This window comes from Loxodonta africana, chromosome 23 (genome assembly GCF_030014295.1).
Source record: "Loxodonta africana isolate mLoxAfr1 chromosome 23, mLoxAfr1.hap2, whole genome shotgun sequence".
Classification (NCBI taxonomy): domain Eukaryota; kingdom Metazoa; phylum Chordata; class Mammalia; order Proboscidea; family Elephantidae; genus Loxodonta; species Loxodonta africana.
The window spans coordinates 77,118,547-77,139,545 of NC_087364.1; the positions used below are offsets into that span (position 1 = coordinate 77,118,547).

General features: G+C 39.2%; 1 protein-coding gene across 5 annotated transcripts in view; it reads right to left on the reverse strand.

Moving 5' to 3' along the window:
* The window catches only part of IFT80 (intraflagellar transport 80), a 154,696-nt gene that overhangs the window by 61,564 nt on the left and 72,133 nt on the right, over positions 1 to 20,999 (reverse strand). For all 5 annotated transcript variants that reach the window (XM_064275663.1, XM_064275664.1, XM_064275662.1 and 2 more), the window contains one exon: positions 1,514 to 1,693. In XM_064275663.1, coding sequence (XP_064131733.1) covers positions 1,514 to 1,693 — 180 coding nt within the window. The remainder of the gene's footprint in view (positions 1 to 1,513; positions 1,694 to 20,999) is intronic.

Genomic DNA, 20,999 nt, shown 5'->3' on the forward strand with positions numbered 1-20,999 from the left:
CAAATAAAAAAATCAGGATACATGAGTGTGTGGTAAAGAATTAAACCTTGCCCAAAAAGAGATCTGGTCTTCATACTCAGCTTCTGGAATTTATCTCTAGGTCCTTGGAATGTTATGCATAACAGGAGTGTCTTTGTCTGCATAGGGGCTTTGGGTCAGACCAGGTATTCTAACAACATAATTCAGGATGGAGACTTTGGGTCCCATGGTGTCAGCTTGACCTTCAGAAAGGCTGGAGACTGAGATCAGCCAAATGAGCAGGCAACTGTGCCTGCAGGATGGAATCCCCCGAGTAACTCTGGATACCAAGGCTCAAGTGAGCTCTAGCCGTCAACATTTCATGTGTATCGTCACAGGAAAGTACAGGACCCTGCAGGGAGAAGACAACTGGAAACTGCGTGTAGAAACTTCCTGGGCTCTGCCCTACGCACCTCTCCCCCTGGCTGATTTTAATCTGTAGCCTTTAGCTGTAATAAACCATAACCATGAGTACAACAGCTTTCAGTGAGTTCTGTGAGTACTTCTAGTGAAATATTAAAACTAAGGGTGGTCTTGGAGACTCCTAAACTTGCATTCTTACGGACTGTGCCACCTAACTTTGCAATGGGCTAACAGAATATTTGAATGGACCTGACCAAGAAATTTCGCTTCCAAAATTTTATAGTAATTACAATACTCTGAATTCTGAATATTGACGACCAGAGGCAACTGACGCAGGTAAGAGGAAGAAAAGCAAGAGGGTAGACGCTCTCTTTCTCTGGGAGAGGGTCTGCCATTAGCACACTGTCTCTGGCCTCCTTCTACCTTCCTTCAACTAACTTTTAAAATATTTATTGAGTATTTAATGTATGCATGGCACTAAGCAAAGCCCTAAAAGCAAACAAAGATGAGTGAAATATACTACTTATGCCCTTAAGAAGTGCCCCCGCCGATTTCTGACATCATTTCACTGCTGCATTTCAACTTGTCTTAATCCCCAAAGTAGTTCATGCTCCAAAATTAACCTTTTTTTTTTTTTTTTCTAACTCCCAATAAGACCTTTCTACCATTTCTCATTTGGGCTTGCCTTCATTAATTCATAAAAAACAAAAACAGAGTAAATAAACTATGCAATTAACCCTGTCAGTGACTAGCAGGTTAGGCTTGCCTTTGAGTCTGTTCCAGGAGTTAAAGCTAGCTTGCTCTTATCTGTTACAGCTTCTTCCCTTCTTCCACAATTGAATCTACATATTCCCTAATGCTTGAAGTTTCACTACCCCCCTGCCCCAAACCCATAACTGTGGTAGCTGTGGGTACTTGGTTCTGTATCAGTGAAAGGTTCTTATTTTACATCATCAAAAGTCACTACTGACATAGTGAAGATATTTCTAATGTGACTGAATTATTATAAACTTGATTTAAATATAATTTTTCAAAAAAGATTTCTATTTAATAACGAAGATAATTCTGTATTCTGTAGAGTGAGCTAATCTGAAATTAAACAGCTATAATCAACTACAGGACACAATTATACCTGCATGGTCCTTCTTTTCGTTAACGTAACTTGAAAATTTTTCCACTCCCACCGCTGCTCCACCACGTGTGCAAAAACAACGTGCCCATTGCCGCAGGCTCCAGCAATCTGAGTCCCATCAAGTGACCATGCGATATTAAATATGCTGCCAGTGTTGGGCTTTTCTAAGGCATACGACCACTGGGGAGGAAATAGGAAGAGAAAAATCGATTTGGTGAAAAAAAAAAAATTAAGCAAGTTTTAAATTGGGGACATGTTATTAAGATAGCTTTTTAAAGAATGTACTTTATTACAGAATTATTAAAATATCTTTAAAATAAAATTATACTGTACTGAAACAGAAGACACAGACGTGATTTTTAAAGCACACAGTAGAATAACATAATAAAACAAGGTATGAAATCTCTCGAGAACTGCAAAAAACCACACCATTAAAATTCACGTTATTACCTTTAAGTAATAGTGCTGAACAGGTAAACACAAATATTCTACAGAAAACCCTAAGGCATCTCACTATTAATTCTTAAGGATTTCTATAGTACCTACACCTAAAACTTTCTGATTACCTTATTTCAAGAATGCCACTAAAAATAGAAAGCACACAGTAACTGTGACATATCCGAAAAAACAAACAAGGCCATTGCAGTCCATTCTGACTCATGGCAACCCCCTGTGTTACACAGCAGAAACGCCCTATAGGCTGTAATCTACGGAAGCAGGTCACCAGGCCTTTCCTCCACAGCGCCACTCGGTGGGTTCGAACCACCAAGCTGTAAGTTAGTCATTGATTGCTTAACCATTGTGTCACCAAGGGGCCTTAACATCTAACACATCCTAAATCATGACAGTACAGGCCAATTGATCTATCTTTTACATCTTTTTTTTTTCCTTTCAGAATGTAGTAAGTATAACCTCTCCTTTTTCTAGTTGCCATCAAGTCGACTCTGACTCCTGGTGACCCCACAGGGCTTTTGATATCTGATTTTTCAGAAGTAGATTGCCAGGCCTTTCTTCCCAGATATCTCTGAGTGGATTTGAACCTACAACCTTTCAGTGAGCAGTTGAGCATTTTAACCTTTTGCACCACGCAGGGACTTTTAGCCTCTCCTAGAACCTATTTTTCTCTTTGGGAAAGTTTCTGAGAGACATCAATAAGCACCAACTAGCACGTGTCTGTCAGTTTGTCGTACTGTGGGGGCTTGCGTGTTGCTGTGATGCTGGAAGCTATGCCACCGGGTATTCAGATACCGGCAAGGTCACCCATGGAAGACAGGTTTCAGCTGAGCTTCCAAGCTAAGACAGACTAGGAAGAAGGACCTGGCAGTCTACTTCTGAAAAGAATTGGTCAGTGAAAACCCAGGTTAGAAGAAACTCAAAAGACGACTGGGGAAGAGCTGCCTCCTCAAAGTAAAGTCGACCTTAATGACATAGATGGAGTCAAGCTTTCAGGACCTTCATTTGCTGATGTGGCACGACTCAAAATGAGAAGAAACAGCTGTAAACATCCATTAATAATTGGAACCTGGAACGTACAAAGTATGAATCTAAGAGAATTGGAAATCACCAAAAATGAAATGGAACTTATAAACATTGACATCCTAGGCATTAGTGAGCTGAAATGGACTGGTATTGACCGTTTTGAATAGGACAATCATATACTCTGCTATGCTGGGAATGACAACTTGATGAGGAATGGCATTGCATTAATTGTCAAAAAGAACATTTCAAGATCTATCCTGAAGTACAACGCTGTAAGTGATAGGAAAATATCTACATGCCTACAAGGAAGACCAGTGAATATGACTCTCACTCAAATTTATGCAACAACCACTAAGGCCACAGACGAAGAAACTGAAGATTTTTACCAGCTTCTGCAGTCTGAAATTGATCAAACATGCAATCAGGATGCATTGATAATTACTAGTGATTGGAATGCAAAAGCTAGAAACAAGGAGGATCAGTAGTCGGAAAATACGGCCTTGGTGACAGAAACGATGCCGGAGATCACATTATAGAATTTTGCAACAACTTCTTCATTGCAAATACCCTTTTTCACCAACATAAATGGTGACTATTTTTTTTCATACACGTGGACCTCAACAGATGAATACCCAGGAATCAAACTGACTACATCTGTGGAAAGAGATGATGGAAAAACTCAATATCATCAGTCAGAACAAGGCCAGAGGCCAACTGCAGAGCAGACTATCAATTGCTCATATGCACGTGCAAGTTGAAACTGAAGAAAATTAGAACGAGTTGATCAGAACCAAAGTACAACCTTGAGTATATCCACCTGAATTTAGAGACCATCTCAAGAACAGACCTGATGTGTTGAACACTGATGACCAAACACTGATGACCAAAGACCGCACGAGTTGTGGAATGACATCAAGGGCATCATCCATGAAGAAAGCAAAAGGTCATTAAAAAGACAAGAAAGAAAAGACCAAAATGGATGTCAGAAGAGCCTCTGAAACTTGCTCTTGAACATTGAGTAGCTAAAGCAAAAGGAAGAAATGATGAAGTAAAAGAACTGAACAGAATATTTCAAAGGGTGGCTCCAAAAGACCAAGTAAAGTTATATAATAACATGTGCAAAGAGCTGGAGATAGAAAACCAAAAGGGAAGAACATGCTCGCATTTCTCAAGCCGAAAGAAATGAAAAAATTCAAGCCTCAAGTTGCAATAGTGAAGAATTCTATGGGGAAAATATTAAACAACGCAGAAAACATCAAAAGAAGGTGGAAAGAATACACAGAGTCATTATACCAAAAAAAATTAGTCGACATTCAACCATTTCAAGAGGTAGCATATGATCAGGAACCGATGGTACTGAAGGAAGAAGTCCAAGCTGCTCTGAGGGCATCGGCGAAAAACAAGGCTCCAGGAATTGACAGAATATCAATGGAGATGTTTCAACAAACAGATGCAGCTCTTGAAGCACTCACTCGTCTATGCCAGGAGATTTGGAGGACAGCTACCTGGCCTACTGACTGGAAGAGATCCATATTTATGCCCACTCCCATGAAAGGTGACCCAAATGAATGTGGAAATTATAGAACAATATCATTAATATCACACACAAGTAAAATTTTGTTGAAGATCATTCAAAAGTGACTACAGCGGTATATTGACAGGAAACTGCCAGAAATTCAGGCCGGATTCAGAAGAGGACGTGGAACCAGGGATATCATTGTTGATGTCAGATGGATCCTGGCTGAAAGCAGAGAACACATAAAGATGTTTACCTGTGTTTTATTGATTATACAAAGGCATTCGACTGTGTGAATCATGACAAATTATGGATAACATTGTGAAGAATGGGAATTCTAGAACACTTAATTGGGCTCATAAGAAATTTGAATATAGACCAAGAGGCAGTTGTTCAAACAGAACAAGGGGATACTGTGTGCTTTAAAGTCAGGAAAGGTGTGAAACAGGGTTATATCCTTTCACCATACCTGTTCAATCTGCATGCTGAGCAGATAATCTGAGAGGCTAGACTGTATGAAGAAGAACAGGGCATCAGGATTGGAAGAAGACTCATTAACAACCTGCATTATGCAGATGACACAAGCTTGCTTGCTAAAAGTGAAGAGGAAGCCCTTATTGATGAAGATCAAAGGCCACAGCCTTCAGTATGGATTACACCTCAACATAAAGAAAACAAAAATTCTCACAACTAGACCAATAAGCAACGTCATGCTAAACGGAGAAATGACTGAAGTTGTCGAGAATTTCATTTTACTTGGATTCACAATCAACACCCATGGAAGCAGCGGTCAAGAAATCAAAAGATGCATTGCACTGGGCAAATCTGCTGCAAAAAGCCTCTTTAAAGTGCTGAAAAGCAAAGATACCACCTTGAAGACTAAGGTGCGCCTGATCCAAGCCATGGTGTTTTCAATCACATCTTATGCATGCGAAAGCTGGACAATGAATAAGGAAGACTGAAGAAGAATTGACGCCTTTGAATTGTGGTATTGGTGAAGAACATTGAATATACCATGGACTGCCAAAATAATGAAAAAATCTCTCCTGCAAGAAGTATAACCAGAATGCTCCTTGAAAGTAAGGATGGCGAGACTACGTCTTACATACTTTGGACATGTTATGGGGGGATCAGTCCCTGGAGAAGGACATCAGCTTGGTAGAGTACAGGGTCAGCAGAAAAGAAGAAGACCCTCAACGAGGTGGAAGGACACAGCGGCTGCAACAATGAGCTCAAGCATAACAACGACTGTTAGGACGGCTCAGGACCGGGCAGTGTTTTGTTCTGTTGTGCATAGGGTCGCTATGAGTCGGAACTGACCCGACGGCACCTAATAACAACAACAACAACAAAATGAAACTAATCCATTAGTGTTTGACAAACTAAACAAGAATTTGTATGAAATACTACATGACTACTGTTTTACATAAAGTTTAAAACTGGGTGATGTAGACAAAAGAGACTTAGTTTTTAGTATCTAATACTTAGTGGCCTGAACCAGGGTTATGACACATCTCTCATTCTAAATCTAGCCTATTCTCATGATGTGAAACAGAGATTTTACTTTAAAATGTATTTCAAAATCATAGCTTTATATTTTTAAACTATTTATTTTAAGTATGGTTTTAAAATAGTCAAACATCAAAATCAGTTGGAAAGAAATGTCCTATTAAAATTAAGCATAGGAATGTTTGTCTAAGAACTTATGGATACCTGATCCTAACTAGGAGGAGAAAATGGAAAGGAATATTTAGCTATTCTATCCTATATTTGGAAACCCTGGTGGCGTAGTGGTTAAGTGCTACGGCTGCTAACCAAAGGGTCGGCAGTTCAAATCCGCCAGGCGCTCCTTGGAAACTCTATGGGGGCAGTTCTACTCTGTACTATAGGGTTGATACGAGTTGGAATCTACTTGACGGCATTGGGTTTGGTTTTGGTTTTTATCCTGTATTCCTCTGAGTTCTCTCACAGTCCACATGAACCAACAAAAATAAAATCTACAACATGCAACTTATCCCTAAAACAAATTTCAAAGAATACAACAGTAACCATGATAGCCAAGCTATATTAAACTCTTACAAGTCAGCAGAGATTGGGCTTTTTTTTTTTTTTTTTTACTAAGTATTTTTGTATTTTATTGTTTGTGGCTGTCGGTGAGAACAGGCCTTTAACAGTTTAACAGTTTTTTTTTTTTTTTTTTTTGCGGGCAGGGTTACATTTTGTCTAATCAGTAAATTTATTCATTTTTAATGGAGACTAAAGAGATCTATTTATTATTTGTTCTTTTAAAAAGACTTTTAACCCTCTAAATCTCCCCTGTTCCCCAGTATGCCATGGTATAGCCAATTCACGTTTGCATGACTACTCTCTAGAATAGAATGAGACAGCCTCCTTGGATGTCATTTAGTGGCACTGCCAGTAAAATTCATCCTGAAAATAAATTTTTAAATAACTCTCCCACTTATGCTTATGTCTTTTTTTAACCAAACTACTCCTTACTTTAGGATAGTGTTACTCTAAGTCCGGTCCTCAGGCCAGCAGCCTGTGAGCTTGTTAGAAATGCAACAATTATGGGCCCCACCCCAACATCATTATGTGTTTTAAAGGAACTAAGGAGAAAAGATTGAAGTTGTCAAGGATTTCATTTCACTTGGATTCACAATCAAGGGCCATGGAAACAGGAGTCAAGAAATCCAATGACACATTTCATTACGCAAATCTGCTGCAAAAGACCTCCTAAAACTGTGAAAAAGCAAAGATGTCATTTTAAGGACTAAAGTGTGTCTGAACCAAGCCATGATATTTTTACTTGTCTTACATGCATGTGAAAGCTGGATAATGAATATGGAAGATCGAAGAACTGATGTTTTTGAATCATGGTATTGGCAAAGAACATTGAATATACCGTGGACTTCCAGAAGAACGAAAACATCTGTCTTGGAGGAAGTACAGCCAGAGTGCTCTTTAGAAGCAAGGATGGTAAGACTTTGTCTCACATATCAGGAGGGATCAGTCCCCGGAGAAGGACATCATGCTTGGTAAAGTAGAGGGTCAGCGAAAAAGAACAAGACTCTCAATGAGATGGACTGACACGGTGGCTGCAACAATGGGCTCAAGCATAACAACGATTGTGAGGATGGTGCAGGACTGGGCAGTGTTTCATTCTGTTGTACACAGGGTCACTGTGAGTCAGAACCAACTCGACGGCACCTAACAACAACAACAACACTTCCTAGATGGTATTATGTACTTCCATCAGGGAGCATTTAAGGTCCGACTCTCTTTTTATGCTGTTAGCAAATGATAATCATTGCCTAGATCTATTGCCACTAATTCATTACAAAAAAGTAAAAAAAAATTCATTAGGAGGTGCAAAATGGTGACTTTCTAATTCTTCTTCCTTCATTTGTTGTTGTTCTTAGCTGGCCGTGAGTTGCCCAGCCTCGTGGGGGCCCCATGTACAACTGCATAGCTAATTAATCTATTTAATGTTAATTGCTATTAACTTCTTAATAATACTAATATTTTCTATTTTTTTCCCTTGATTCCAAACAATATATTGCAGCTAACAGTTTTCTTAGGTCACAGAATACGAAGAATAAAAATACTTTTGGCTTAGTAAAATGCAAATAGTTTCTAAAAACACAATATGAAAAAGCAAAAATTTAGAAGAAAACAGTAGTAATTATAAACGAGGCTTGTGTTGTTATTATTAGGTGCTGTCGAGTCGCTTCTGATTCACAGCAACCCTACAGGACAGAGTAGGACTGTCCTTACATGGTTTCCAAGGAATGGCTGGTGGATTTGAATTGCCAACATCTTGGTTGGCAGCCGATCTCTTAACCACTACGCTGGAGGGCTCCAAAAGAAGTTTATAGAACATAAAGGCGACCTGTATGCACAATATGATATCCAAACAAAACCCCAAATGTTATTTTGAGTTGCTATGAAGAGCACGATACCACTGCCCAAGATTGCAACCATCAACTGCTGTTATGCTTTTGAGAGACTTAGCAATGTATTTTTGTCTAAAGGCAGGGCAGTCTTGAAAAACCGTGAGGCTGGCCAGCTTGCTTTCGGCTCTGTGTAAATATCACTGACATCTTTAATGCTGTTCTGTAGTTAGCTAAAACTCTCCCATAAAGGACCACCTACCTGGGTAAAAGTATTCTGGACCTCTCTTTTTATTCTTTCCTATCCAAAATCTGCTCTCAGGTAGCCAAATCACTTAGAAAAGGACCTACGTGAAGGAATCACTTATAACAATTCATGTTAAAATGTTAACAATTAAGAAAGGTTTAATGTGTTATTCCAGAATATTAGTGCATTTTAAGAAATACCAATTTCTTAAGTCAAGGCAACAAAACTAATAAAAGGAATTCTGGTATCAATGAGAGGGTGATGAAATCCTTCCCCAGGACAATCCACCCACCTAACTCATCGCTAAGGTTTCCCTTCAGCTGCATTTACACAGATACGCTTTGTACTATATGTTTTCCATTACTGCTGTAACAAATGTACCTGCTTAAAACACCACCAATTCATTATTTTACAGTAGGTCATGTGTTATTATCTTATTACAGGTCGTAAGTCTGACAGGGGTCTCACTGAGCTAAAATCAAGGTGTCGACAGGGCTGTATTCCTTGCTGAAGTCTGCAGGGTATGATCTGTCTTCTTGCTTATTCAGTCTGTTGGCAGAGCTCAGTTCTTGTGGTTGTGGACTGAAGTCTCCATTCCCTCGCTATCAGCTGAAGGCTGTTCTCAACTTCTAGAGGCCACCTGCGTCCCTTGGCTCATGGACCCCTTCCTCCATCTTTGAAGCCAGCAATGGCAGGTCAAGTTACTCTCACTTTTCAAATCTCTCCTCCTTTATCCATCCCATCTCTAAACCAGCCAGGAAAGGTTCTCTGCTTTTAAGGACTCATGTGATGAGAACGGACTGACCTGAATAATTCAGATAATCTTATCAGCTCAAGGTCCATACCCTTAATCACATCTGCAAAGTCTCTTTTGCCACGTAAAGTAACATATTCACAGATTCTGAGGTTTAGGGCATGAGCACCTCTGGAGAGCCATTGTTCTGTCTACCATATTGCTATATTAGAAAAAACTCAGCAGTCAACTTGGGGACTTAGAAAGTTCATTTGTTCTTTTCTAAAGATTCAGATATGAGCATAAAACATGTGAAACAATACTCTTACCACTTTTAAACGTAGTTTTGGACTTATGGTTTTGGCTTTCAAAAGGCTTAGTCACAATTGAAAAGAAACTAAACAGTAGTTTCTTATAATCTGAGTCATTTAGTATTGGATTCTTAAAGATATAAAAAATAAACCATTTTTAAATTATTGAACAAGTTGCTTTAAAAAGAAAAAACCAATGTGGGTTTATGACATCAAAAAATATGCATTTAATATTCTATCATGTAAACAGTATAAAAACCAGTGAAATTATATTAAGAAAAAAACTATCATTTTTCACAAATATTTCCTGACAGTATGAAAAATCAGACTATGAGATAAGTATGTCCCCTAGAGAAAATATGGACATCTTAGAATAATAGGGCAAAAGTCCTTTAAGGAGCAATTTTAAATTGTCAAATCTACAGTCCCTAACAGATGATACTGCAAATAATTAGATGTGGCCTGTTGGTCTGGAAAAACCTACAGAACTCTTAAAAAGGGGAGAGGAGGAGGAAAAGGGAGAGTTAATTTAACTAATGACAATGAAATAATAGGAAATTCCTTTTCTTAATCAAAATAAAGAATTTAAAATTTTTCACATAATTGGTTTCTCTGACAATAACTAATCTGAATGCGAGAATGTTGGGGTTTGGTTAAATACTCACGAGGCATTTACGAGTAAGAAAAAACATGAGACTGTAGAACAGGAAGCTGACTTCTCTCAAAAACAGGGATGGGAGCAGTATGACCCACCTGTGTACAAGGAGTCAGCTAGGCTGGCCCACAGGAGCTTGTGCAGCGTTTTCACACGTGTGATACAGAAAACATTTGTCAAAAAGAAGTAAAAGCTCTGAGCTTCTAGACACAGAGACTTATATCTAGATTTTTTGGTAACAATCTAAAAAGAAGCAAATTTAAATATGTGCCTCCAATTAAAAAAAAAGTGATCTGGTCATAAAAAAAGATTTTTTAACATTTTTAAGCTACTCAATCACAGAAAATTTCCTTTAACCAATTTAATCTCATCAAAACTAAGTGCAGATGTATCTGAAAACGTGCCATTACTCGATTCCTCTTCTGCTCTCCACGACAGTTACAACTCTGACCTTGTCAGGCCATCATCAGTTCTCACAGAGCATGAGCAGCCCCTAGAGCACAGGAACAACCTTCATCTCTGAAGAGACGGAATATCACACAGAATTCAGCACATGTGAGTATCTGTTGAATGGATGAGGGAATGAGTGAACACGCCTCTGTCATCGGGAAGCTTCCCTGCCTGGAGCTCAACCACTATTTTAACCAAACTTTACTTTCAAAATAAAAAAACTCAAGGAACAAATTAAAAGCCAGAGATATAGAACTAGCCTCCTCAAAAACATCAACCAAACTGACTAAAATGAACTAGTCAAAATGCTTCACTAACATTTTAAAAACTAAAACATTATCTTGTGTCTGTATGTGATTTGCTAAAATTCAACACTAGGGAACATACCTACTATGTGTTAGGTGTTGACTAAAAGTCCATTCTGTAATAGAAGTCTGATTTTGTATTTCTTGAGTTTCTCAGCTCTGGACATCAGGGTCCCATCTTGTAAAGGAAGCACATGTCTCTCACTTTATAGTTTATACTTTACGGCTTTTAGCAAAATTAGTTTTACAACAAATGTAAAAACACAATTCTAATTTATTCACTGCTTTTTATTATGAAGTCAGAAACTTATTTGTATAAAAAAAATCTCTCAGAGGATTTAACTGAAAACTTCTGACTAATTAGGTCAAAATGGCTTTGAAACACAAACGGCAACCTACTGGGTTGGCTGCCTCCCTCTTCCTTCCTTTCCTGAGACCTGGCCCTCATGGGCAATCCATACGGGTACCACTGTGAGACTGCTGGCAGCCATGCTTACACAACACACCTCCTACCTTTCTGGCCATATCTGATTAGACCAGGCGTGTGTAACTAACCCAAGCTGGACAAGTGACCCCTTCCTGGGGGTGTTTAAAACTGGGACTAAGATTCTTGTTTCAGTCTGGCTGCTCTTAGTAAATGGATATACACTGTGTGTGTATGTGTGTGTGTGTTTGTGCACGCGCATGCACACACTTTAGGTGAAAGTTTACGGAGTAAGTTACTGTCTCATTCAATAATCTATACATAAATTGTTTTGTGACATTGGTTGCAATCCTCGCAATGTGTCAGCACCTCCCCCTTTCCATGCCAGGTTCTCCATTTGTTCAGTTTTCCCATCCCTTCCTGTCTTTTCATCTTTGCTTATGGGACAGGTGTTGCCCATTTGGTCTCATATATTTGATCTAAGTAAGAAGCACGGTCCTCAACTGTGTTATTGTTTGTTTTATAGGTCTATCTAATCTTTGGTTGAAAGGTAGACTTCAGGAGTGGTTCCAATACTGAGTTAGAGGGGTGTCCAGGGGCCATAGTCTCAACGGTTCTGCCAGTCACTGCTAGACTAGTAAGTCTGGACTTTTTTGTGAATCTGAATTTTGTTCTACATTTTTCTCCCACTCGCCCAGGACCCTCTATTGCAATCCCTGTTACAGCAGTCGGTGGTGGTAGCCAGGTAACATCTAGGTGTTCTGGGCTCAGGCTGGTGAAGGCTGTGGTTCATGTGGTCCATTAGTCCTTTGGACAAATTTTTTCCTTGTGTCTTTGGTATTTTCACTCTCCGTTGGTCCAGACAGGATGGGACCAATAGATGGCTGCTCACAAGCTTTTGTTATGCCAATTGACTTAGATGTCCCCTGAGACCATGGTCCCCAGCCCCCATCCCCAGTAACTTGGGTCCTCAAGGTGTTTGGATGTGTCTAGGAAGTTTCTATGACTGTGCCCCCTTGGTGCTCTATTACCTATATGAATATCGTTGTTGTTGTTAGGTCCATAGCAACCCTATATACAACAGAACGAAACACTGCCCAGTCCTGAGCCATCCTCACAATCATTATTATTCTTGGGCCCATTGTTGCAGTCACTGCATCAATCCATCTCACTGAGGGTCTTCCTCTTTTATGCTGACCCTCTGCTTTAGTAAGCATGATGTCCTTCTCCAAGAACCGGTCCCTCTTGACAACATGTCCAAAGTACATGACATGAAGTCTCGCCATCTTTGCTTCTAAGGAGCATTCTTGGTGTATTCCAAGACAGATGTGTTCGTTCTTCTGGCAGTCCATGATGTATCAATATTCTTCGCCAGCACCATAAGGCAAAGCCATCAATTCTTCTTTGGTCTTCCTTATTCATTGTCCAGCTTTCACATGCATATGAGGTAGCTGAAAACACCATGGCTTGGGTCAGGTGCACCTTAGTCCTCAAAGTGACGTCTTTGCTTTTAAACACTTTAAAGAGGTCTTTTGCAGCAGATTTGCCCAATGCAATGCATCATTTGATTTCTTGACTGCGTTTCCATGGGCACCGATTGTGGGTCTAAGTAAAATATACATGAATATACATGCTGTATATACAAATATATATGTAAAAATATCCACAGCCTAACCTATATATCTACGTGGATATGGTCCTATATGCCTTCTTTCCCCTATTCAGCATGCGTATCTGCTTACAAGTTACTGTTTTTACTGTTGTTGTAGGGTTGGTTGCATACACTATAGTATTTACCGTGGTTGCTCCCTCTCCCGCCTTTTTTTCCTTTTGCTCCTCTAAGTGTCTTCCTTTGCCTTGGTCAAGTTGTGCTGACTTCCCCTACATTGTGTTCTGTCTTTCCCTTCACCAAAGTTAACACTTGTCTATTGTCTAGTTAGTGAGTTCTCCTCCTAAATCCCCCACCCCCCGCCAACCATCAAAGATTGTTTCTTTCTATGTGGAAGCGTTTTCTTGAGTTTTTATAATAGTGGTCTCATATAACACTTGTCCTTTTGTGATTGACTTATTTCACTCAGCATAATGCCCTCCAGATTCATCCATGTTGTGAGATGTTTTGCAGTTTCATCATTGCCCTTTATCACCGCGTAGTGTTCCATTGTGTGTGTGCACCACAGCTTGTTTATCCATCTGTTGATGGGCACTTAGGTTGTTTCCATCTTTTTGCTATCATGAATAATGCTGCAGTGAACATGGGTGTGCATATGTCTATTCATGTGACGGCTCTTATTGCTCTAGGATATACTCCTAGGAGTGGGATTCCTGAATCATACGGTATTTCTATTTCTAGCTTTCTAAAGAAGTGCCATATCATTTTCCATAGTGGCTAAAAGATGTACACTTGAGAGCTGTTATCACTGGCCACTTGCCAGTATGTAAACTGAGAAAAAGAAAGGGTCAATTTTCAGGGAAAGAAAAGGACACAGACAGATGCACAGGAAACGACACCAAGAGAATCGTGTCTGTGTTCTGCTCACACTCCAGTTTCCGGTTCCTGGGTGCTGGTTGCATCCGTCCCAAGACTTCTGGAATATATCCCCATATCTTTATAGCCAATTCCCCTTTCTGCTTAATGGTTTCTTTTACTTACAACTATAGTAAAAAGTAGAGTAAGTCTGGAGGTATAGGATCATTTATACTTCTCCAGCACTGCTTCATTTTTTCCCACTTGTGGCATGCCATGTGTGCAGTGTTGCTTCTGAATATATTAACAACCTTATCTTAAAATACAAACAACACACTAAATACTCCTCATGAGAGGACACAAGCGGATGTTCAACGCCCATGGAAAAGGTATCACAGAATTATGGAGCTGGAGGAAGAGAAGTGATCAACTAGTCCAGCCCATGTATGTTGTAGGAGTCCCCAGGTGGTGCAAATGGTTAACCCACTAGGCTGCTAACCAAACGTTACAGGTCTGAGTCCACCCAGAGGCACGCTGGAAGAAAGGCCTGGTGATCTGCTTCCAAAAAACCCACCGTTGAAAACCCTCTAGTCTGACACACACGGGGTGTCGTGAGTTGGAGGTGACTCACACTGGATTATCTATTTTGTAGATGAGGAACCTGAAAGCCCAGGAGCCTTCTTCAGCTCTGCAAACCTACCTCTGCAGTCACGACTCCAGAGCTCTACAAACATGCCAATGCTATGCCTACATTTAAAGAATAATAAAATCAAATAAAATGAGCAATTATACTAGACAGTACAATACAGAGAACTGTAACAACTGAGACTGTTTCTATCAAGTGTTTGACCTTAACATCCTTTATTAAAGGGTGTCCCATCTCTTTGAGGCAAGAGATCAGATCTTTGTTCATTTCTCTTGTATTCTGTCAAATCGTTTATACCTTTCTCAAGAGGGAAGCAGGAGACATTTAAACTAAAAAGAAAATGACTTGACTGTTAAAAACAGTTAACAGAATCTTCTCAAAGTAAACATCACCCTTTCCTCTTTTGCTGTTGTGTGCTGTTAAGTCAATTCTGATTTACAGCAACCCAGTAGGACAGGGGAGAACTGCCCTATAGGGTTTCTTAAACTGTAATCTTTACAGGAGCAGATTGCCAGGTCTTTTCTCCCGTGGAGCTGCTACGGGGTTCGAACCACCGACCTTTCAGTTGGCAGCTGAGTACTTAACCATTGTGCCACCAGGGCTCCTTATATAAATATACTAAAAGAATTCTCAAAAGCATGTATCTTAACCAAGTACAATGAATTCAATCCATAAAATTGTATATTCACAAACAAGGTTTAAGTGGACGAGAAAACAGATGCAAAGTTTCCTGGATTTCTTTAACGCACACTGATTTTTGAGATCAATATTCTCTCATGTACCAGGAATTAGCAAATTCTAGCTTGTCTTAAAATAAATTTTATGTGTCACTGACCATGAAAAGTTACATACAGCAGTAAGTCCAGTTACTGAAGATGACGAATCACTGTAATAATTTATCAATGATAAATCATTCATTTATGAATGTCTTTTTACAGTGAAACCTGTGAGAGCTGAACTCCAAGGGAGTGCCTTGTTTTACGGGTCTTGCAAATTTTCTACCTTCGACGGGGTGCATACCACTTTAATACCGTTCCTTTCAGTGGAAAATATCTGAGTTTTCCTTCTCTAACAGGTTTCCGCTTTACACAGGTTCTGGTGTCCACAGGTTTTACTCTATAATAATGACTAATTAAATAAATATTCAAGGGCGAGAAACTGAGAAACACAGAAGCCTTATCTCTACAAGCAATAGCACCACCTGCTGATAAACAAAAGCAACTACGTCAGCTAATTTAAAACGTAACCACCGGTGCTTTAAACGTTCAGATCTTTTCCCTTGAATCCTATTCCGTTTAATGTAACGTATTTTATTAACATGGTCTGCATATTTATTTATGCCAACTGACTCGATGGTAACTGGTCTGGTTTTGGTTTTGATATTAACTTGAAAGTTTGTACCTTATATATTTGACTCATGAGTTTCTTAAAAATCTGAGGTAAAAATAAAATTCACTAGGAAATCTAGGAAACAATTATGGCACTATGATTTTTAACTTTTATTCCACAACTAACTCATTTGTACTAACCACTTGATAATGTACATTTAGTTTGTGTTTGACATCCCCTGACCACCTTTCCTAAAACAACGCCATCCCCTTGATCCAGCCTGAGCTTTATAGCACTATTACCAACTAACATATTATACGTTCATTTTATTTATTTGTCTGCTGTCTTTCATCTGCTGGAATAAAAATGCTCAAAAGCACGGATTTTATTTTGTTCACTGTTATTTCTTTAACACCTAAGGCAGTGCTTGGCATGTAATAGGCTCTCAGTAAGTATTCGTGAAAGAACTCATGAATTGAATGTGAAAATAAATTAGTGAATATTCACAGCATTTTATACTCTCTTGAGAGTGTAACAGCTGGCTTAAAAGTTTCGAGGCTCTTGATAGATCAACCAAATTATTCTTGAGAAAACTTGTCCCTATTAACACTCTCACCCAACGCTCTATGAGGAAGCCTGTTTTTCCACACCAGTTTGATGAGTGAGAAATGGCACAGCATTGTGGTGTTTAAATGCATGTAACTTATTAGTACAGAGAAGGAACATACTTTTAAGTTCTGGGGGCATTTTCCTTTTTTTATAAATTTTATTGTGCTTTAAGTGAAAGTTTACAAATCAAGTCAGTCTCTCACACAAAAACCCATATACACCATGCTACACACTCCCAATTACTCTCCCCCTATTTTTTTTAATGAGACAGCCCCCTCTCTCCCTCCACTCTCTCTCTCATGTCCATTTCGCCAGCTTTTAACCCCCTCTACCCTCTCATCTCCCCTCTAGGAAGGAGATGCCGACACAGTCTCAAGTGTCCACCTGATCCAAGAAGCTCACTCCTCACCAGCATCCCTTTCCAACCCATTGTCCAGTCCAATCCCTGTCTGAAGAGTTGGCTTCGGGATTGGTTCCTGTCCTGGGGCAACAGAAGGTCTGGGGGCCATGACCACTGGGGTCCTTCTAGTCTCAGTCAGGCCATTAAGTCTGGTCTTATGAGAACTTGGGGTCTGCATCCCACTGCCCTCCTGCTCCCTCAGGGGTTCTCTGTTGTGTTCCCTGTCAGGGCAGTCATCGGTTGTGGCCGGGCACCATCTAGTTCTACTGGTCTCAGGATGATGTAGTCTCTGGTTCATGTGGCCCTTTCTGTCTCTGGGGCTCGTAATTGCCTCGTGTCCTTGGTGTTCTTCATTCTCCTTTGATCCAGGTGGGTTGAAACCAATTGATGCATCTTAGATGGCTGCTTGCTAGCATTGAAGGCCCCAGACGCCATTCTTCAAAGTGGGATGCAGGATGTTTTAATAGATTTTATTATGCCAACTGATTTAGATGTCCCCTGAAACCATGGTCCCCAGCCCCCTGCCCCTGCTACGCTGGCCTTCGAAGCATTCAGTTTATTCAGGAACCTTCTTTGCTTTTGGTTTAGTCCGGTTGTGCTGACCTTCCCTGTATTGTGTGCTGTCTTTCCCTTCACCTAAAGTAGTTCTTATCTACCAACTAATTAGTGAGCACCCCTATCCCACCCTCCCCCCTCTTGTAACCACAAAAGAATGTTTTCTTCTCAGTTTAAACTATTTCTCAAGTTCTTATATTAGTGGTCTTATACAATATTTGTCCTTTTGCAACTGACTAATTTCATTCAGCATAATGCCTTCAGGTTCCTCCATGTTATGAAGTGTTTCACAGATTCCTCACTGTTCTTTATCGATGCGTAGTATTCCATTGTGTGAATATCCCATAATTTATTTATCCATTCATCCGCTGATGGGCACCTTGGTTGCTTCCATCTTTTTGCTATTGTAAACACTGCTGCAATAAACATGGGTGTGCATCTATCTGTTTGTGTAAAGGCTCTTATTTCTCTAGGATATATTCCAAGGAGTGGGATTGCTGGATTGTATGGTAGTTCTATTTCTAGCTTTTTAAGGAAGCGCCAAATCAATTTCCAAAGTGGTTGTGTACCATTTGACATTCCCATCAGCAGTGTAGAAGTGTTCCAATCTCTCCACAGCCTCTCCAGCATTTATTATTTTGTGTTTTTTGGATTAATGCCAGCCTTGTTGGAGTGAGATGAAATCTCATTGTAGTTTTGATCTGCATTTCTCTAATGGCTAATGATCGTGAACATTTCCTTATATATCTGTTAGCTACCTGAATGTCTTCTTTAGTGAAGTATCTATTTATATCTTTTGCTCATTTTTTAAATGGGTTATTTGTCTTTTTGTAGTTGAGTTTTTACAGTATCACATAGATTTTAGAAATCAGGCGCTGATCAGAAATGTCATACCTAAAAACTTTTTCCCAGTCTGTAGGTAGTCTTTTTACTCTTTTGGTGAAGTCTTTGGATGAGCATAGGTGTTTGATTTTTAGGAGCTCCCAAGTTATCTAGTTTTTCTTCTGCATTCTTAATAATGTTTTGTATACTGTTTATGCCATGTATTAGGGCTCCTAATGTTGTCTCTATTTTTTCTTCCATGATCTTTATCGTTTTAGATTTTATACTTAGGTCTTTGATCCATTTTGAGTTAGTTTTTGTGCATGGAGTGAGGTATGGGTCTTGTTTCATTTTTTTGCAGATGGATATCCAGTTATGCCAGCACCATTTATTAAAGAGACTGTCTTTTCCCCATTTAACTGTTTTGGGGCCTTTGTCAAATATCAACTGCTCGTATGTGGATGGATTTATGTCTGGATTCTCAATTCTGTTCCATTGGTCTATGTATCTGTTGTTGTACCAGTACCAGGCTGTTTTGACTACTGTGGCGGTATAATAGGTTCTAAAATCAGGTAAAGTAAGACCTCCCAGTTAGTTCTTCTTTTTCAGTAATGCCTTATTTATCCGGGGCCTCTTTCCCTTCCATATGAAGTTGGTGATTTGTCTCTCCATCTCATTAAAGAATGTCATTGGGATTTGGATAGGAATTGCATTAAATGTATAGATCGCTTTTGGTAGAAGAGACATTTTTATAATGTCAAGTCTTCCTATCCACGAGCAAGGTATCTTTTTCCACTTAAGTCTGTTTTGGTTTCTTGCAGAAATGTACTGTAGTTTTCTTTGTATAAGTCTTTTACATCTCTGGTAAGATTTATTCCTAAGTATTTTATCTTCTTGGGGGCTACTGTAAATGACATTGATTTGGTGATTTCCTCTTTGACGTTCTTTTTGTTGGTATAGAGGAATCCAACTGATTTTTGTATGTTTATCTTGTATCCCGATACTCTGCTGAACTCTTCTATTAGTTTCAGTAGTTTTCTGGAGGATTCCTTAGGGTTTTCTGTGTGTAAGATCGTGTCATCTGCAAACAGAGATACTTTTACTTCTTCCTTGCCAATCTGGATGCCCTTTATTTCATTATCTAGCCTAACTGTTCTGGCTAGGACCTCCAAAACAATGTTGAGTAAGAGCGGTGATAAAGGGCATCCTTGTCTGGTTCCCGATCTCAAGGGGAATGCTTTCAGGTTCTATTTAGGGTGATGTTGGCTGTTGGCTTTGTATAAATGCCCTTTATTATGTTGAGGAATTTTCCTTCTATTCCTATCTTGCTGAGAGTTTTTTATCATGAATGAGTGTTGAACTTTGTCAAATGCCTTTTCTGCATCAATTGATAAAATCATGTGATTCTTGTCTTTTGTTTTATTTATGTGGTGGATTACATTAATTGTTTTTCTAATGTTGAACCATCCCTGCATACCTGGTATGAATCCCACTTGGTTATGGTCAATTATTTTTTTGATAGGTTGTTGAATTCCATTGGCTAGAATTTTGTTGAGGATTTTTGCATCTATGTGCATGAGGGATATAGGTCTATAATTTTCTTTTCTTGTGGTGTTTTTACCTGGTTTTGGTATCAGGGATATGGTGGCTTCATAGAATGAGTTTGGTAGTATTCCGTCCTTTTCTATGCTCTGAGATACCTTCAGTAGTAGTGGTGTTAACTCTTCTCTGTAAGTTTGGTAGAACTCTGCAGTGAAGCCATCCGGACCAGGGCTTTTTTTTTTGTTGGGATTTTTTTGATTACCTTTTCAATCTCTTCTTTTGTTATGTGTCTATTTAGTTGTTCTACCTCTGTTTGTGTTAGTTTAGGTAGGTAGTGTGTTTTTAGGAATTCATCCATTTCTTTTAGGTTTTTTAATTTGAGTACAGTTTTTCATAGTAATCTGATATGATTCTTTTAATTTCAGTTGGGTCTTTTGTAATATCGCCCCTATCATTTCTTATTCCGGTTATTTGCTTCCTCTTCTGTTTTTCTTTTGTCAGTTTGGCCAGTGGTTTATCAATTTTGTTGATTTTTTCAAAAAAACAGCTTTTGCATCTAAAGACTTCACCAAAAGAGTAAAAAGACCACCTACAGATTGGGAAAGAATTTTCAGCTACGACATCTCCGACCAGCGCCTGATCTCTAAAATCTATATGATTCTGTTAAAACTCAACCACAAAAAGACAAACAACCCAATCAAGAAGTGGGCAAAGGATATGAACACACACTTCACTAAAGAAGATATTCAGGCAGCCAACAGATACATGAGAAAACGCTCTCGATCATTAGCCATTAGAGAAATGCAAATTAAAACTATGATGAGATTCCATTTCACTCCAACAAAGCCGGCATTAATCCAAAAAACACAAAATAATAAATGTTGGAGAGGCTGCGGAGAGATTGGAACTTTTATACACTGCTGGTGGGAATATAAAATGGTACATCCACTTTGGAAATCTATCTGGTGTTTTCTTAAAAATTTAGAAATAGAACTACCATACAACCCAGAAATCCCACTCCTCGGAATATACCCTAGAGAAATAAGAGCCTTCACACGAACAGATATATGCACTCCCATGTTTGTTGCAGCTCTGTTTACAATAGC